Here is a 20056-nt window from a genome sequence, read left to right as displayed (position 1 = left end):
CTGTACGTGATATAACAATAATATCATTTTACAGGGTCAGGTGTTAATTTTAAGGGCAAATAGGTTAAGTAGGTGTGTTTTTATTTGACACCAGACATAAATGTAATCAAATGATTTTACGAACTGTGCTTTAGATAAAACACTACGTAAAATAGATTATAAAATGTATTCTGTGGTACCTATATGCCTAATATATTATAACAGAAAGACATCCATTTATCTTACATCCTTTAATATTTTTTTCACAGTAAAACTTATTCCATTTTTTATATACATACTTGCAAAAATATCAATATGATAAAATAATATGTAGGTAAATATTAATCTATTATTATTTAATACATTGTTCAATTTTTTTTATCTAAACAGCAAATTTATATACATTCATTTTCGGGTGTGTCAAAACTACCTGTGATTTTATGATACGCTTTTTAATCTACAAATAAAAATGAACCGTTTCTTTCATCTGATTATTTACCGCATAGTGTACAAAATAGTTCTCAAACGTTTTGCATGTTTTATCATAACCTGCTCTGAATTCTTAGCTATATTAATGACGCTGAATCTTGATATACGATGGTAACATGACTTTTATAAAGACAAATTAGCATAATACGTTACATTACTCGTAATACCCTTGTTGGCAAATATTCGATAAGAGTGATTATTTTTTGTTTCCATTTTAATCGTTGCCGACCAATTTGTCAAAAACAATACTCTTTTACCATCAGATAAATGTATATGTTATTCGTTGGGTTACAATTCATTAATATTCATAGAAGATTGCTGATAAATCAATTAAGAAGTAATAAATGCGAGTCTTTAATCCAATCCATTCAGCAGTCACCCGTGCTAGCGAGGAGTCACGTCTGTACACACCGAGCAAACATTAGATCCTGTTAACATTCTGTGACGTAATTAACTTCGCGTTTTCTCACGGTAGTTTTCCTACCTTTTTAGATAAATAAATAATTAAAAATATCCCACAGCTTCGACTGCTGTTCACTATAAAAATACAGCATGTAAAATAATCTTCAACATTACATTATTGACTTAACAATTCATTTACTTTTACTTTACAATTCAGCATTAACTATTTATTTTATATGCCGACGAAAACTATAAAATTGGTATTTTGTTAAGCGATAAAATCTTGATTTGTTACAAAATTCAATCAAGAATAATCTTTATTACATGAAAGAAATCGATAAGCGATTTTTATGTTAACTGATATTTTATCGAAAACAAAAAGCAGTTAGTATTTTGAGCACGCCAAACATTTTCTAACGGGCCATTGTTTATTTTTAAAATCAACTTAAATTCATTTAAGTCATAATTTAACACTTAAATAAAATTAAAGACAAGAGGGAAGGTTGATCTGGGCCCCGATTACAATGGGAAGTTAACATTTATCTACAAAGTAAAATTAAGTTTTCTGTATGAAAATAGAATATGCATACAATTTTTTCTTCTAAACATGTTCAATTATAGGTTACCGATGAAGATACTTTAAATGTTCATGCAAATATACTCATTTTCGTACACAAATATCGTTTTTTTTTATAGACAGTCGAAGATAACTCTGTTAACTTCCCATTGTAATCGGGGCCCTGGGGTTACTCCGTATGGATCCGCTGACGAAAGGATTTTTCAATTCAACAACAAAAAAAATCTTTTCATTTGTTCTTTTTCATTATTATTGTTGTATTTTATTTTTTTACAATTGGAAATATACGGAATGGCTCTTCAGGGGTACGCTTTTTCTATTCTGTTTTTTTTCATTGTACTTATAAGTATATAGAAAACAATAATTGGCGTATAATTTTGATTTATTTGTAAATATTGTTTTTTTGTTTCAATGGCTGTTGTTTTCTTTTAATCGATAAAATAAAATAAAATTAATAAAAATTATTTCACTGTTCTTTTCCATTAGTTTACTAATTAATTTAGAACTTTCAGTATTTGAAATTCCCTATCACTTTTGCATGTTTTATTTGTAAACATGATTTATGTTGTGCAAAAAAAACCTAATTAATTTAGAAATCCAACCACGCGGCAAAACATCCCCCACAAACTACGAATTCAACATCGTATACCTTCATTATTGATTTCATAATATATTATGGACTTTGACCAAATAAATACAAAATAAAAATAGCATAGAATCTCAATGATCACTACCGTAGGCCTAGGAAAAATAACATAGGTTACTCAATCTTAACTCTAAAATAAATAATGGACTAGCCTAGAATTATTGTACTAATGAAAATATAGACTAGTACCGACTTGTATACTAACCTTAGTATTTTGAATACAGGAAAAACACCTTAAGAAAATACATGTAAACAAATATTATGCGCTTACTTTCTACACGTTTGCGTTTTCTATCTAGTAAAAAATTATAACATTAATTATATTCCAAGTGCACGTAAAAAGGTACACTTTCCTAGTAAATTTGATATTTTGTGTGTGTGAATCATGATGTGACCTCATAAACCACAAACCAAGGTGTCTATTGCATAAAACACGCTTACTTGGTTTAAAATATGACTCATGGAAAATTAACCTTTTGTCAGGGGGCAGCCATTCGCTTTTCACAAGCGGTTTATCTTTTTACACTTTACTTAAAATGCATTAAAAACTCATAATACTGTTTTGTAAAACTAGTCTTTTTAGTAAAGGAAAATTGAAATAACTGCGTATTCCACAATATTTTGAGTTTGTCAAAATGTTTGTAGATAAATACTGAATTTCACCCTCGAGGGCTGTGGTCGGCAAACTCATTAGTCAAAAGAGACAAAGATCAACAGTACACAAAGAAGAACTTGGTATAATAAAATTTAATCATTCGTAATGATAGAACTTTGGTTTCGTCATATAGTTCTTAGTATTTTTCTGACGGAATAAAATCATTAGGTATAATAAAATATTTATACATTTTAATAATTGTTAAATTATCTTGCAGATATCGGGTGACCGTGACAGCCAGGGATGACGTCCCCTTCTTCGGGCCCACCCTCCCCACCCCGTCCGTGTTCTCAAAGGGCGCCGAGTTCAAGGAATTCCTTCTCACCAAGCTGATCAACGCCGAGAACGCGTGCATCAAGGCCGAGAAGTTCGCCCAGCTGGAGCAGCGCACCAGGGCGTCCCTGCTGCAGAGCCTGGCGGACGAGCTGAAGAAGAAGACGAGAGAGTTCCTGGGGGCGGCGCCTGCTGACGGGGGCGGATCCCCTGGGCCGGAGGGCTCCAAGACAGAGGGCGCCGGTGCCAGGTTTATCGACACCGTAAAAAAGGCTATCATATCGAAAGTCAGGTAAGTTCTCGCACAAACAAATGTACAGTACGTTCAAACGTTTAATAACCTCTGTTAATGTATCAGTGCCTATTGGTGAACTGAGAAAATATACTCGTACTATTTTTATTTGTGTATTTGAAAATATTTTATTTGAAAACTTTCTGTCATCCACATATTAACAAAGGCTGTTAAAGATAATGGACTGTACCTATATTTCATGTGTTTTATCACTTTTTATACAAACTATATTTGTTTATCAAAGAAAAATACAGGAAATTTAAAGCTCAAAAATGTTGTATGCATGTACTATAATTATAAATACGTTTCTTTTATTCTTGCTTGATCTACTATAAAATGGTAGACCCCAATAAAGAATAAAATGAAATAAATATTTTGTTGCAATAAATAATGTAGCAAGTATTTTTTTGGCCATGTAGCAAGTTTTTTTAAGTATTTACATATTCTAACATGCTCATTTTATGGCAAAACCTTACCTACAGCAACTCTTATGTCTTTAGGTAGGTAGATATATTACTTTATAAATCTTAATGATTTATTTTTATTTTACAGATCTCAGAGTGTGGATACCAATCTGTCAGGTGAAAACAAACATAACACTCTCACGAGCAAAAAATCCAAAGAGCCCAGCATACAGGAAACACCCACTCCTAATGTAAGCATCACCCATCACCTTTATTATTTCTTGGCTTAGATTCTAATTTGCTAAGCATTACTCATTTCTCATTTCAACCATCCATTAACCATATCCATTCATGTGTGACAAAATTTTTGTTTCACAAGTAATATTATATTTGGATAAAAACAAAAAAGCTTCTTTTAAAATAAAGGGGTTTTTAAAGTACCGTTTTTAAAAAATCAACAGTAACGGGCCTTAGTGAATTTCGAAAACTCATTTTTGGTTCTATGGAAACATACATCCAGTTATCCAGTACGTTGGATATTAATATCCTGTAGGTATATTTTATTTTATAAATTATTGTTTTAAAAAAAAAAACAATTTAATAAACATGAGAGAATGCCTAGTTTGCATTAAAATGATCTTTATATTGCGCAATAAATTAATTTAAACACAAGGCAATCCGAAGCATTTATTTTTAAGAAGATTTTATTGCAATAGTCCTCAGAATGGCATCTAAAGAATGAGATTATTATTTATGTCTCTATGAAATTTTCAATGCACTATTGGGTGCAGATAAGCATAAGAAGAAGTAAAGATATTTTAAACAGAGCGTTAATATAAATTTGTAAATTAAGACATTCGAGGTGTCAAAAAACTATTCAGATCAGACATCCAATTTTCGAATGACTATTATAATTCTATGGTTCAAACCTTCTCTTGATTGAAAAAACTTGATTCCCTTTTTCTATTATGGTTATTTATGACAAGTTAAAAAGGGCCCCAAAATTGAAACATCTAAATCGTTAGAATGCAAAGATTATTTATTGGAATGCGTAATTTATTTTTACTTATTTGTTTTTTTTGCAGAGTGGACGCTCAAAATCAAGTCTCGGAAGTGGTTCATTCAGTAATGGAACTTCGGGAGGCTTAAAGTGTAAATCTGTATCTGGCGGGAGCAGTCCTGAGTTGGGCGGAGTGGGAGGTCCTGTGAGGCCATCTGCTCCAGCCCCCCCGCCCTTGTCAGAGGCCAGCGATGATTCCAGTCTTAACAGCATAGACCTCGAACCTATGAGTGAGTCTCGTTTATTTAGAATTCTTTGAAATTAATGTTATGACAAGCTGCTTGCCCCTTATGAAGAAAACCAAAGAGTATTACAATTTCGGCTATTCAATTGCTCCATAACTGGGTTTGTCAGGAAGTTCTTTCTTAAGTTGGATTTGAAGGAGGTAGTGTTTCATTTATTACTTCTGAAATCCTTTTAAAAATATTTTTTATGAAATATGTATGTTAACACTTTTTGGGAAATAATGCATGTGAATGATGTTATATAACAAAATCATATCGTTAGTCAAGAAGACAAATGTGCTAATTTCAGAATTAATAATTTTTAAAGATAGTGGTTTGAAGTTTGACCAGTTGCTTTTTTATCTTTGTTTTCATGTCACTTATTATAAATATGCAACCACGATTTAGATGAAAAATTAGCATTCTAGTGAGTGCAAATATTACGACATGCTCGTTTAACACTTTTAGCGTTAAGATGTCCAAAATACCTAACATGTTTGTCTTCCAGACCATTGATATATACTTTTAAAAATTTTTCATCTATATGATGATAACATTAATAGCAAATTAAAATATTAATATCAATTTTATACGGGCTACCGATTTTGAGTAACATGCCTGGACTCGAGTAGATTTTTTTTGCGCTTTTTTTCACTTCAATATGCAATCATTTATTCAATATTATCATGTGGGCACATACTGTACATGAATCACATTTTATCCTAGCCTTTACGTTATGGGGGTACCAAATTATTTTTGTAGTTTTGTTTATTTTAATTATATAACAGTTTTGAATTTGCTTATATTTATCAATATTCTTAGTGTTTATGGTCGCAAATGTGAGAAATACATAATTCAATATGAAGTTGTTCAAATTGCAGGTGGAGGAGTGTACGTAGATTCGGACACGGGATTAGAATCAATGTCCTCAGCTGAGGCCACCACCAAGGCCTGTTCTCTCTGTGCTGAGAGTCCATCAGCAACCTTGAGTGGCTCCGCCTCTGACTCTCTTCCAACCTTCACAACTCACGCTGAATCTGGAGGCCTTACCTGCTCTCCTCACCTCGGCTTCCAGCAAGCCCTGAGACAGGAAGTTGACAGGCTTAAAAATGACAAGTTGGATCTTCTCAGACAGAACGTGGTATGTTTTTATTTGATCTCCTATTTTTAAAGAAAGCACATCAGAAATAATGGTAGAATTATTTCTGACATCATAATCTACAAAAAAACACAATAAATTTCTATAACTCTATTGAAGTAAACTAAATAAAATATGATATTCGGCTTCATTTTATTTTTTGTAGCAAATAGGCTGTTAGTGGTTTGTTATACTTAATTAGAAAATTTCACTTAAAATAATGTCATAAAAAATCAGTATTTTGTGATTTTTTGATCCGTAAATGGGTATTTTTTTCTGATTCTTTATCTCAAATTTGCAATTCCACTGTCAAATTAACCCATTTAAAAAAAAAATAGTAAACAATTCCGTGATCCACTTGTTGTGAAATGATGTGATGTTCCTCGACCAGCACAACACAGACTATGGCTTGTATGCACTAATGTCCCGACTATGTCATATTTTAAACTCGAAACAGGATCTGGAAAATGTATCTAAATGGACTGTATGGTCCGTGAATAAATAAATTAATAATAAATAAAATATTGGAATCATAAGTATTGCCTTAAATTATATAGTAATTAGATAAGTCAGACTCTATGAAATTGTAACACAATAAAACTATCCGCTAATGTTTTTATTGTTTTTTTACAGACTTGCCAACGCGATTTAAAGAATCTGCGTGAAAAAGAGTTGACCCTTCAAGGAGAACTGTCTGCTTCTTCAAAAGAAATAAACAGGTTACGTGATCTCCTTAAGGAATATACGGGCTGTGAAGACTCTACTGCATGAGGTCCTGCCAGGCATCTCTACTGGTGGGATAAGTGAATTTATTAAACTAAGTGATGTGTGAATTATAACACTCTTAACATTTTATAAGTGAAAAAATAAAAATGTTAGAAAACTAATTCTCTCAAATTCAGTTTGTTAAAAATCAAACTTTTGACATTTGAGTATCAAGAGGTATTTAAAACAGAAATCCTTGCATTTAAGAAAATTGTAACATAAAAAATGTTTCTTTTTTCTATTCATCACAAAGTGTCGGTGTTTGTATATTTTGTTATTGGCTTATTTATTTTTGTTTAAATATTATTAGATAATTTAAGTATGTATTAGAAATGTTTGATTGATTTTATGTATTTTATTATATTTCATGCAAAAATTAGGCATTATTTTCTGTAAAATAATGCAGCTTCAATGTTTATTACCATAGATTTTATAATTTTATTTATAAAGGTCGTGCTTTTTAGTTTTATATTAAAATCTCACAAACCACCAATTTTCCAAACAAATACACATGCATTTTTGTAATGTGTATCTTTTTCTATCCAATTGTTTTGCACAAAATCTTTCATTAAATTATTAAATACTATAATCTACAATACTAGCTATGTGTTTAAAAATAATATCTGCTGTAAATTGAATATTACCCTTTTTTAGGTGTCAATGAAAAACCATTCATACATTGTGTACCTAGATTTAATTATAAATACCTGGATGTTTGCTTCTACAAAACTGCTGTCAATGTCCCATTGAAATAAAAAAGACTATCTATATTTCAATGTTATACTTATTGTGTACTGTATGTTTATGAATTGAAAATAAAATCTAGGTATATAAGAATTTGTAGACTAAAATTTGTAGTTAAATATTATGGATGCATTTAATGGGCGCACAATTTTATTACATAAAGATGTTCTAAAACTATCCAGTGACCGCCCAAACCGATCTTCTTATGATCTTTTTTTTGTAGATAAAATATAACAATTCTGTAAATACTTATGAAATGTTTTAAGCAAATCTTCTATTCTTGTACACAATATATATCTACTGTTACTAAAATATGTATACAATATAATAGATTTATTACAATTGAAAATAGATATTATGAGTGTTAATTAGAAAAAAAATATCATCAATTCCTCATTTCCGCAAGTCATTTATCTACATCCATTTGGTTATATTGCTAAATTAGAAGCGTAATAAGAAAACGGAACACAGTATAATATTTTCGTGTTACATACATACAATAATATTATTTGAGGACCATATTATTTCTATGAGGAAAAAGCACTAACTTTTCTATTTATTTTTGCTCAGTGTTATGTCAATATACAATTTGAAAAATGAAATCCAGTTTATATTACACTTACGCTTTGCATGACATGTGTACTAAACCAAGGTTTTTCATTTAAAACTTCCTTGTCTATCGTATTATTTCTATATTTTAATTTGTGTTACCACATAATCATAATATCTGCCTTTAATATTCTGTGAACTTAAATATTAATTACAATGAATACAAACATGTGCCAGTGGTTTGTTAAACTATTGATTTGATTAGAAATACTAGCTAAGTTTGGTCCTCTTTGATATGATGTATCCGAGTTTTTATGGTGGATCACATTTTTTTCAACAATTGTTTTCGTTCTTAAATTAGTTTATTTAATATAAACATGAATCAAATAAACTTTTCATATAGGCACCACTAAATAAATATTAATTTGTTTACAAGTCCATATCCTTCAAATGTATTTTTTTCGTGAAGTGTTGTAACTTTTAATTAATATTTGAAAATTCTTATGCATACTCTAAATTATCAATATAACTCATTGAGCTTACTATATATATATATATATATATTTATCTACTTTATTTTACAAAATCAGCATACATAACTTTGGAAAGAAGTATTTACCAATATCATTTTTGAAGTACCAACTACAAAACGTTTTACAGTCTCATTTTACAATATTGAAAAAATATTAATGAGAAATATTTTTCAAATGTAGATAAAATCATCATCATCATTTCATATCCGCTCCCTAGTTGGAGCATATGGTGTCCACAAAGAGCCTCCATGCATCTCTATCAGCTGCCAGCTCCTGTGCGTCCTCCCAAATCAGGTTCGCATCCTGTATTTCTGACATAAACTGCCGACGAACAGTCAGCAGTCATCGGACGTCAAGAACCTGATGCCTAGTAAAGTAGGCAAGCATGGTTAAGACTCTCAGGAGGCATCCATAGTACATGGCAAAATCAACCGAGTTTGCTGCGTCCGTTCTCTTATTACTTTATTCCTTACAAAGTCAAACCACTGCACACCCAAGATTTTTCTGAGACACCTATTCTCAAAACTCAGTATTTTGCTGGATTTATTTTGTATGCATTTTGCTTGTGAATAGGTTTTATGCAGGCGTTATATAGGCGGCATTAGGTTTTCACTGAGTAAATATCCAATCTCCAGACAGCCTTCTTACTATTAAATATATAGTTACAATAATAATAACAAACCTTTTCGTTTTAAACCCCTGAAAGTTCTGCAGGCTTATTCTGTCACAATTTCGTTTGGTAAGGTTGTTTGTTCGTCGTATATCGATCTCTCTCTAACGCAATCAAAAGTGTATTTCGCTCTCGTTTTTGCTCATACTCTACGAATGAATTTACGAAACGAATTACCTACAGAATAAGGCCACTGAGCAATTTGCATTTTAAAAAAATCTGCACATGTTAATTATAATTTGTTGCTCTTGACAAGATATATTAATTCTTTAGGTGGCATTTAAAAAATTTAAATGCAACCAATTTAGTTATTTCCGAAGTCATCTAGGGTATGAGTTGAAATGAATTATTCAATTTTTTGTTTATGGCAAAATCCTAACCATGATTTTCTTCATTTTCTCACTTATATTGTAATTATCTGTTATAAAATACACCTGTCAATAAATTGTGTCCATATTAAGATAAAAAAATCCATTTGTATCGTATTGGCCTAAATCCTCAATTTCGAATAATTATTTTCTTCATTGGTGTATGACAACATCAATTTTCTTCCAAATCCTCTCCAGTTAAATTCTTAGATTCTCTTTTGTGATTAGAAATTTATTTAAGCTGTACAATATTTTTTAGTATTTTTATATATTTATATAATATAACAATATACATATTAGTGCTTAAAAACGACATCTCGATCAGTATGACTTTGTATATTATTAAATAATAATGTATACTAGGAAATAACTCTAGAGTACTCTGCATTTTCTTTATAATTAAGGATACAGTTATTTTTTCCAAGTTTATTAAGTATGTTTAAGTATCAGCCAAATTTATTTATTGTTTTAATTGAATTTTAATAATTTATTTAAGCAGCATTTGCGGTCTCTGTTTTAGTATAGTGTGGATGTTTACTAGATATGTTTTACTTTTTTAATTAATAAGATACAACAAATATGATACCAAAGTTAACATTCCCCAAAATCTTATTGATTTGTATTCATAATAAATATATGTATTACCCTCTTAGTTATTCAAACTAAGAAACATTAAGAAAATACACCTGCAATTTTCTAAATAGAACACTAATAATATTATTATTTAAAGAAATAGATATTATTGTTTAACCAAAAATTAATATTTGTCAAAACAATTGTTAGATTGTATGTTATGAATATAAAATAAATCTATATTATAAAAGATACTGTTTTAATTATTCCTCTTTTTAAATTACGAGAAAAAAAAATAGCGCCACGGCTGATAAAGAGTTGCCCCTTATCTAAAAACTACTGGGATATCTAGAAACATTTTTAAAAGTAAAATAAAAAACACAAATTATTAGATATACGTACCTGCTTTTAAAAATATTACAATATATGCCTATTACTGAAAATCTAATTTAATAAGTATTTCTAGGAAATTTGCCTAAAAAACAGCAATTTCTATTATATTTTCAGACTGCTTTGAATTTGATCTACGGAGAATGGGTCCTAAAGTAGTCAAAATCACTACATATTTTACTTTCAAGAATAATATCTGTATGAGAATTACAATTTAAAATAAAACTCAAAATGCCACCCTACGATTAAAATCTGTAATACCTTTTTTTACTTTAAAACATAAGTATTTGTGTACAGAGTTATGTGATGATCCAGAGGTAAGTATCGCAGACTCCGGATTAGCATTCCAAGGTTTGTTCCCTGATTTACTAGATTTTCATTTACCAGCACAGTTATTTGCAATTCATTAAGAATGAACATCAAATTGAAATAATGGTAAGAAGAAGAATGTATATATATATGACTTCTCCCTCCGAGATTAGAAGATTAACAAATACTTTAAAGCAGGCATTTAGCTTTGAATAAAAAAAATCATTATCATTTGCTAATTTGACGAAGAATCCAATGAGGATAATAAATAAATGTGTAATTTTTTTAAATGTAGGCAGGTTTGTAATATTTGAATAATAAATAATGATTAATTTAGGATGTAATATAATACTTACCGCTATATTACAACTAGCATGTAATATTTATAATATTGTATTTAGTTCATATGTCAAATTATGACATACAAAACTAAACACAATATTGTTTTTGTCAGTACATATGTATACAGCTGGATAATTTAAACAGCACCGTTTTTGTGAAAATCACCTCAAGGGCGCTGTGTAACAAATAAATACCCCAGCACGTTTATAGAAACCATTAATAAAATAATTATAGATTTATTAGTTTTGAAATGAAAATAAAAAAATGATTTTTATCACTATCATGTTTTATGTCTAGTTCCATGTAGAAATATGAAAAAAGACGTAGAATAAAAAAAAAAACGATTTTCTCTTGTAGTTTTCTTTTTTGTATTACGTTTTGCTAAATTAACTTTTAGTAAAATTTATAAGATTGGATATAGTAAAATAACACAACATACCCCGATCATTTTAGAAGTTAAGTACTTCAATTAGCATTAAAAAACACTTGACAGCTATTTGCTGAATTACATTTTTAAAAAGTTCGTAAATATGGCGGAGGTTGGTTGACGTATATGTGAATTTATTTTTGGTTTTTACAAAATACATATTTATTGACTTTAGTGACACGCTGAAATGTTAATATATTTTCTTCTTTCGTTTTATATTTGAATAAAATTAAAACTTTTCATCTAAATTCGGTATGTATGTTTATGACAATATGTTTAGATGTTTAAAATAATAATATTATGTGTTCTTACAATATTTAATATAGATTGATTATTATAACTCCGTTAAATGATTGAAATAATTAGTCCGATAATATCTTCTACACTTATCGTTCGTTTCGCTCGCAGCATTCGCTAGTGTTATGTTGACAGTTTGACAAATAACTAGGATTATATTTACTTCTCCAGGTTGAAAGCGAGGATGGGCGGCCATGTCTGCACCCTCCGGAGGCGCATCAAGTGCCCCCCAATGCGCCTGTACTAATATATCTATTATGCAACTTTTCCATGAACTCAAACAACAGTTTCCTGGTGTGCCCGATCATGTTGTATCTAGTACCATCTCTTCTCATTGTCACGATAGATTGGCTTGTCAGTCACGTCTCGAATGTGAAGCTAAGAACTATATTACTCACTTATACCCATCTTCCTCTCTGTCCTCTGTTAAAAAAGAAGGAAAAGACATTTTACTACCGCAGCAATGTCCCAACCAACTGTTGATATCGAAAGAATCCGAGAAACCTAAATTAATTCAAGTTTCTAGTATCTGTCCACAAAAAGGTGTTTGCGGTTTTATCGCGAAGCTAGATGAAAATGATAATCAAAATATTATAAGAGACAAACATAAGGAATGTGATTCGTCTTCAGAAGAAACGTGTTTCAAGAGTTGTCCATCGTCAGATGTCGGATTAACCAGTGATACTAATGTAGGTAATACAGAGGGAGTAGTTAATGCTGATAGTGATCAAGAATGTGGTGCTATTAAATCTATTCCCAGAGCTTATGTTAAAAGCAGGAAAGGAAGCAACATTACTGATGAATATTCTAATAACTGTACTGCCTGCATCGCCGATAATGTCAGTTACGGAATATTGAAAAGTGACAAAATCAAAAGTGGCCTTAATAAGAAACTCAAAGGCCAAAGTAAAATAAGCGTATCCGAAAGTGCCTTACCCACTACAGATGGAAAAAACACTCAAACAATAGAAGCCACGACAAAATTAAAAAGGCCAACTACATTAGAATTCTCATCAGACCCCCAATTTAGCGGTTTCTCTCGAAGCGCTCCGGAAGCGCAGCCTGAAACAGCCGAGGAATCCAAAACACAATCCTTAAGCGCCAAAGTAGAGGAGTCTGCGAGTAACAATGAGCCTCCAAAAAACTTTTGCGACAAATCCTCAGAGACCCGCAATGTTAAAGAGGGCTATAATAGCTCTCACCAAGAGGCCTACCCTGTCAACGTATCCGTGAATCTCAACTGTCGTATGGATGTCGTCCCCCACGGGAACAGGCAGCAGCAAAGTCAGTTCTCCGAGCCGTGGAGGGGGAGTCCCGGGAACTTCACATCGGTGAATCTGACTGTGTGCACTCCCACGAGCTCGGGTCCCCCGGACAGTAGGGGGCAGCAGTACCAGGGCGACCCGTGCCGGGGGTTCGAGGGGAGAGTGCAGATCACGGTGAGCCCGGCCTCGGGCCAGCCCCCCTACAGGGTTCCCCCTTCGCAGGCACGACACTTCTACTCTCCACTTCCACAAACGATGCCAGAAACACCTCCTACTTCGCCCATAGGTAAAACATGTTTTTTTCTTTAAATATTTCAAAAATGTTGATACTTAGAAATAGGAAAATAATATAAAAGTCTCCGTGTCTACAAAACTAATCATATTCTTTTTTGACTGGTTTGAATTATTACTTTATATACCATTTAACATTCATTATTCACAATCGGGCTAACCCGTGATTGAAAATGATACATATTTGCTTAATTTAAAAAAAATTGTTACACAAATAAAATATCCCATGTGAGTTTTAAAAATGATTATAAAGTATGAAACATTATAAAAGAAATTACATACTTGCATAAATAAAATTACTTTGTTTTATGAACCACTTTTTTTATTGTCATAACTGACGTTGCCCTCTTAAGGGTTATATAAGAGAGCAACGTGTAGTTGCCGAAACTAGTCAGTTGTGACAATAAAAAAAGTGGTTCATAAAACAAAGTCATTTTATTTATACCTTTAAAATATAACAATGAACTACAAAGTTAGCGCTACAAACATCCAAAATATTACGTACTTGTTCCTAAAATAAAATCAAAAACTTTATTTCTTAGAGTAATTACCTCGCCTATACCAAACCACGAAGTTAGCTACAGATTACAGCAATACAACGGGCCATAGATACTTAGGTGAGAAATGCAAGCGCAAACCGAAACCGTCAAACAATATTTTTGTTAGGTATGTCCGAGAAAAAGCTCATTATAAAAGTGTATACACGTATGGAGAAAGCCATAAACTGAAATGTCAACTAATGTTTCCTCATTACATACGAGATCTCGCTATTTCCGTGATCGTTATAACCAAGTTTGACTGTATATTTATACTGTTTAAGGCCCAAGGCTCAAACTAGCGGGCTGCCGACTTTAGGTATTTTATGTACTTAAACAGTCCCACATCCTACCTTATATTTTTCAAAAATTTTACAATTCAAACAGACATGCGCCCAGCTCAAAGTATTTCTCCGAACTGACAAATAAATGAATATATGATTAAAATTATTTATTGAGAATTCTTGATGGAATTCCTTTGTAATGAAGTAGAAACTTATATTTACATATAAGTTTCTAATTAAAAATACTTGGTACACTTCCACTTATTTTTTTGACCAATTAGCGCTTTCACTCTCTAATGGGCGTCTTCAGACTGGTAAACATTATACAATGTAAGGATAGGGCCAAGCATTAATTAATAGTAAAGATCAGGTTAGCAAATTTGAAAAAAGCGGAATATATTAATTAACATGTAATTGCCCTGGTTCATATATAGGACAAAGCGGGAGAGCAATTAAATATAGACTGAAAGAACATTTAGCTTCACATAGATTAAATAACGATATATCAAACTATGCATCACATTTAAATGAGTTAAAACATAATATTGACGAATCAAAAGACCTAAATATTTTACATGTAGGACATAAAGCGCCCTTGAGATGATTTTCACAAAAATAGCGCTATATAAATTATCTACATATATATAAAGGTCCGAAGTTAGATAGATTATAAATTTTAGAAATAAATGGGATAAAAAATAATAGTGATGGAATTTTAATAAATCAGCAAATAAAATTCAAAAACTACCCTTATTAGTCCCCTTAGTTGGACCCTGTACATTGTAATAAAACAATAAATGTTTTCATAGAATAGAATCCTCTCTTACAGTACACCGCAAACACGTGTTTCAATGATTTGTCCCACTCTGTTTCATTGAAATATTACATATTGTATCACTTTTAACTTATTTTTAAATGTACCTCCACTTAAGATAATATTTAGTTTTATATAAATATCCTTACACTGTAAAGTGTTTACCAGTCTGAAGATGCCCATTAGAGGGTGAAAGCGCTAATTGGTTAGAAAAAAAAATAAGTAGAAGTGTACGGAGTATTTTTAATTAGTAACTTATATGTAAATATAAGTTATTACATCATTAAAATGAATATATAGTCAGAATTATTTTGGCACGCTACAGCCGGTCATGTCAATACAAATTTCTATGGAAACAGGTAACTCTAGCGTTTTGAAATATTCCAAAATTTGATTAAATTTCAGTGAAAATTTAATCACTTCAAAGTAGTTTTAATGCATTAAGAGTATTATTTGACTTATTTTGTCTGAGCAAAAGACATTTTTGCTTTTTTTTTTGAAGTTGCTGCATTTATTTCTCTTAGGATTTAAAAAAATATATTAACCATTAAATATTTACCTAACTATCTGTGTAGAATTGACAGATAATCATTAGTGATGTGAAGTGATGTTTTATCTGACCCTTAATAATCTATTTTTCATAATTTATAAAAATAATCATTAAGCTGTGTTATTGCAAAATATGGCTTATTAAAAAAAATATATTGATTATATATAAATGCTTGTATTTTATGTAGACTCAATTGACACAATAGTTTAAAAAATGTTTATTTCAAGTATATAACGTCAATCGGGTTGTGGTTCAGTGGCTAGTGTCTCGGACTCGCGGATCAAAGGTCCGTGGTTCGAATCTCACTCTACCACAACCTGATTCCCATTTTCGAATAAATAGTTAATTATAACTCATTGAAAATGGTCCTTAAAACTAAAAATTTGGTAAATCATAAGAACGCAGATATTTATTTTTACAAAAAAAATCTTTCATCAATTGTTCAATATTACTGTTATATTATTTACATTTTTTTGTTTATATTATAATCGTCGTTCTCGTTGGACCGTGTGAAGATACTCTGCTGCGACGCCAGAAAGCGCGGCTGGCGCGACTGCAGCGTGCACTGGCGGCGGAGCGCGGGCGCCTGGCGAGCATGCAGCGCGAGGTCAGCGTGCTACGCGCCGCGCCCACCCCCGACGTGCTGCGCCCCACCGTGCTGCGCCTGCGCCAGCTCTGCCAGCGCCTCACCCGCCACCTGGACCGGGCCACCTCCGCAGCAGGTAGTACCGGAATGTTGCATTTGTTGACACGCTTCTGCGGCGCGGCCATTTGTGCAAAGGCCACTGCATTGGTACTTCTTGTTATATGGAAGGTAAGACGATCAGTCTCACGCCTCAGGTGGCCAGTCCAGGAATATTGAAATAGTGCAGTGCAAACCCTGCCAGGAATCGAACCCAAGACCTCAAGAATGGTAGGCGAACGAGCCAACCACTACACGAGGTGGAAATATCTCCACATGAGAGTTGCTATCGAGTCAAAAACGCTGGTCCAGGGTTTTAGCTCTTTTTCACTCTTAGAACTGTATTCTTTATCCGCCGGACACAGAATCGTATAAAATAGTAAATTAAAAACAAAACATTTTTAGGCTATATTTTGTCATTTGTTTATCATTTAAAACCCTTAAAATTCATCTGTTATCTGGTCTCCATATTATGATGTTTACATCAAGAATATTGAATCAGTTCAACATCGAATTTTAAGAAAGATAGGCCGGAGGTTGGGCTAATCCAGAGACCTTTATACGTATAAAACCGTCGAAATAAATCCGACCTTATAGTCCTATTTAAAATTCTCAACTCACTCTTTGATGCGCCTGAACTACTGAGCTCAATAAAATTAAATACCCCAACTAGAAACCTCAGACAAAACTTACTCTTTCATACCGATAACCATAGAACTAACTATGGTTTTCATTCCCCTATGCCCAGAATTCTTAGGTCTGCCAACAAACATACCAGTCTTGATTTCTTTGATAACAAGTTGTCTTCTTTCAAACTATCACTGAATCAAATTCAATTTTAAACACCTCTCTCCCGCTTCCACTCCCACAAAGTCTACTATAAACCATTGAGTCTTTCTAATTTTGTTATAATAATTTTCTATGTATAAATGTGTCCATAAAAAGGCCCATTGGGCATAAATATAAATAAATTTAGATATTATACAAAAATAAAATAAAGAAATACATATAGGGTAATTTATTATGTTATTGTTTTCAGAGGGAGAATTCTACGACAATATATATACGGGCCAGCGAATGAGCCCGCCTGCAGAGACGGGTGGCACGTGGCAGTGTCACGTGTGCACATTCCGGAACCACGGCCTCCTCAACAAGTGCGAGGAGTGCGACATGCCCCGCATCATACTAGGTAGGACCGTGGCCTCAGGCCTGCTGAGTGTGCTGCCACTAGTGCATCCCTCTCCCACTAACCCTGTCGCTCCGTCAGAAGAGGACCAGTCCACTGTCAGCCCCGACCGTGTGCACGTCAGCTAACACAAATGGAGAACGCTGACCAGCCTATTATGTCTCCTCCCGCTTTTCTCTTCTTCCTGAATTGGAGGATATGACACCTACATAATTGAACCCCTATCCCCAAAGTACAAGCTTTTCCATTCAATGATATTTGTAAATAAAAACAAATATAATGAAACACCATTTAATGGCAGCCAAAAAGAATTAAAAATTAATTCATTTTTGGTAAAAGTTTTTGCATTAATAGTATAACAATCGTAATAAATGCGCATGTCAGTCTGTCCTTTGTAAGAGACTCGCATCTTTACGTATGAATACCATTAATTTAGATGTGAAAATTTTATCTTCTTACGTTTATTTTAAAAGTTTACCAATGAGGAAGTTCAGTGCTATAGGAAATTGGATATAAAAAAATATTTTCTGACACGCAATAAAAATTAGAGCATTTAATTGTTCTGTGAAGTTTCTTGAAAATGTATAAAAAAAATAGTAAAATGGTTTTAATAGCAATGTTTTGAGTATGTCCAAATGTTTGCAGACTGGCCGGATTCCCTCCATAGGGAGTTACTTAGGTCTAAATTTGTTGCAACAGAGGAGGAAAACATTTTTGAGAAGGAAATATAGAAGTCTAGGCATTTACAGGGCTTACGACCTGCCATTGGCTGGTTTAAGTGGCCACTTTACGCACTGTGTAACATTCACCATTCTGCCTATGTTAGAACATTCACATTTCCTCAACTCTTTCATCTGTTGACTTTTGTTTTAATAAAATTGAACTACGTACTTTGAAACATCACAGGTTCATTAAAACACGTGTTTACAACATCCAATCAATTATAACACTTATGTTGTTTTGGCAACCGGTTTCCGGACTAGCCATTTAGCAAGTACAATTTTTTTTTCAAATTGTACTGAACTCTGCTTTAAATGTCAGAAAAGCTTGCCAACTTGAACTCTTGACGTCACGGGCATTGTAACGGTTGGGATATTCAAAATTACAAGACTTATAGAGTTCATAACGATAATAATACAATACATATAAAGATTTTTTTTTGCTTAGTTTGATAGTTTTAACAAATAAAAAAAAACACTAACTTCCTCATTTGGGTGGGATTTGACAATACAATTTTTATAAAGATCATCTCTTAGTCCAATTAGATCAATTCCTTTTAAAGACTCACCAGTTGACTTCCATTATTATTACACTCAGTGGAGCCGTCCCTATTGTGTGTGCCTCAATAATAATTAACTGCTTATAAAAATATTTTAGTGCATAATATGTTTTTAGTTTTTTTTAAAGTATAAATATCTCTTATACTAATTAGAATAATCATAATTATCTTCGATTTTCACTGACTTGCTACTTAATAAATATTTATACATGTTATAAAGATGTACACATTGGTGTTTTAAAATTATATATAATATTATAGTGTTTGCTGTATAAATGTTTATTATGATAAATATTATATGTTTGCTTATATAAAACAGTTAATGGTGTTATTTTTTGTAATTAAATGTTTTCTGTGTCTTAACCTTGCACGAAATGAATCACACAATAATATTACCCATGCATCACATAATATTGAATATTATTAATTTCATAACTATTATCTAAAACTTGGCATAGTGTTATTTTTAAGCAACATTATTTAAATGTGACATTTCTCATTACATTTTCACTATATCTGCATATTGCATTTCAAAATCTCATTAATTTAAAATATTATTGTGTCGTATATTATTAATTATTATTAGTTTTGTTAAAATGTATTTTATAATATGTCTAAAGCAACATTTATATGTGTCTTCCACATATGGGAAAGTGTTTTCTTTTATTAGACGGATCATGAGTTATGTTTAATTGAATATCTATAATCATTCGGTAATAATTGTTTTAAAAAAAAATATGCTACTGTTTTTATTAGAAGTTGAGCTTATAAAGTCTTCATAAGATATTAATTAGGAAATCGTACCTAATAATCAGAATATAAAAAAGTACTTAAAGACTATTTTTTAATGTTGTTTATTTTTTAAAAATATTTCTAATGCTAATCATTCCATAGTTATTGCTTATTGTTTTGACTAAATTACTTAAGATAAAAATAGTATAAATTATAATATACCTTCATTATGTATCATGTCAGAAAGTTTAGATTCTACTTCTGTGTTGGATTTATAAATTGGTATTGATTTTATATGTGCGGCAGGGCAGTTCTTAATTTCATTGAAATA

The 20056-nt window shown here is 31.7% G+C and overlaps 2 protein-coding genes across 2 annotated transcripts in view; both read left to right on the top strand.

Moving 5' to 3' along the window:
- Positions 1 to 7052, top strand: part of RapGAP1 (Rap GTPase activating protein 1) — a 74059-nt gene extending 67007 nt beyond the window's left edge. The window contains exons 5-9 of the mRNA XM_088240135.1: positions 2966 to 3313; positions 3866 to 3968; positions 4803 to 5007; positions 5883 to 6142; positions 6773 to 7052. Coding sequence (XP_088096261.1) covers positions 2966 to 3313; positions 3866 to 3968; positions 4803 to 5007; positions 5883 to 6142; positions 6773 to 6910 — 1054 coding nt within the window. The 3' untranslated portion in view covers positions 6911 to 7052. The remainder of the gene's footprint in view (positions 1 to 2965; positions 3314 to 3865; positions 3969 to 4802; positions 5008 to 5882; positions 6143 to 6772) is intronic.
- A 4845-nt stretch (positions 7053 to 11897) lies between these two features.
- LOC148272368 (uncharacterized) lies at positions 11898 to 18032 on the top strand. Its single transcript, XM_088240134.1, has 4 exons — positions 11898 to 12061; positions 12278 to 13657; positions 16362 to 16568; positions 17568 to 18032. Exons 2-4 carry the CDS (start codon positions 12301 to 12303, stop codon positions 17840 to 17842), a joined length of 1839 nt encoding a protein of 612 aa, XP_088096260.1. The 5' UTR covers positions 11898 to 12061; positions 12278 to 12300; the 3' UTR covers positions 17843 to 18032.
- Positions 18033 to 20056: the final 2024 nt, after the last annotated feature.

Source organism: Micrasema longulum, unplaced genomic scaffold (genome assembly GCF_059751315.1).
Source record: "Micrasema longulum isolate JH-2025_06_02 unplaced genomic scaffold, ASM5975131v1 h1tg002355l, whole genome shotgun sequence".
Taxonomy (NCBI): domain Eukaryota; kingdom Metazoa; phylum Arthropoda; class Insecta; order Trichoptera; family Brachycentridae; genus Micrasema; species Micrasema longulum.
This window is presented reverse-complemented; position numbering and strand designations above follow the sequence as displayed.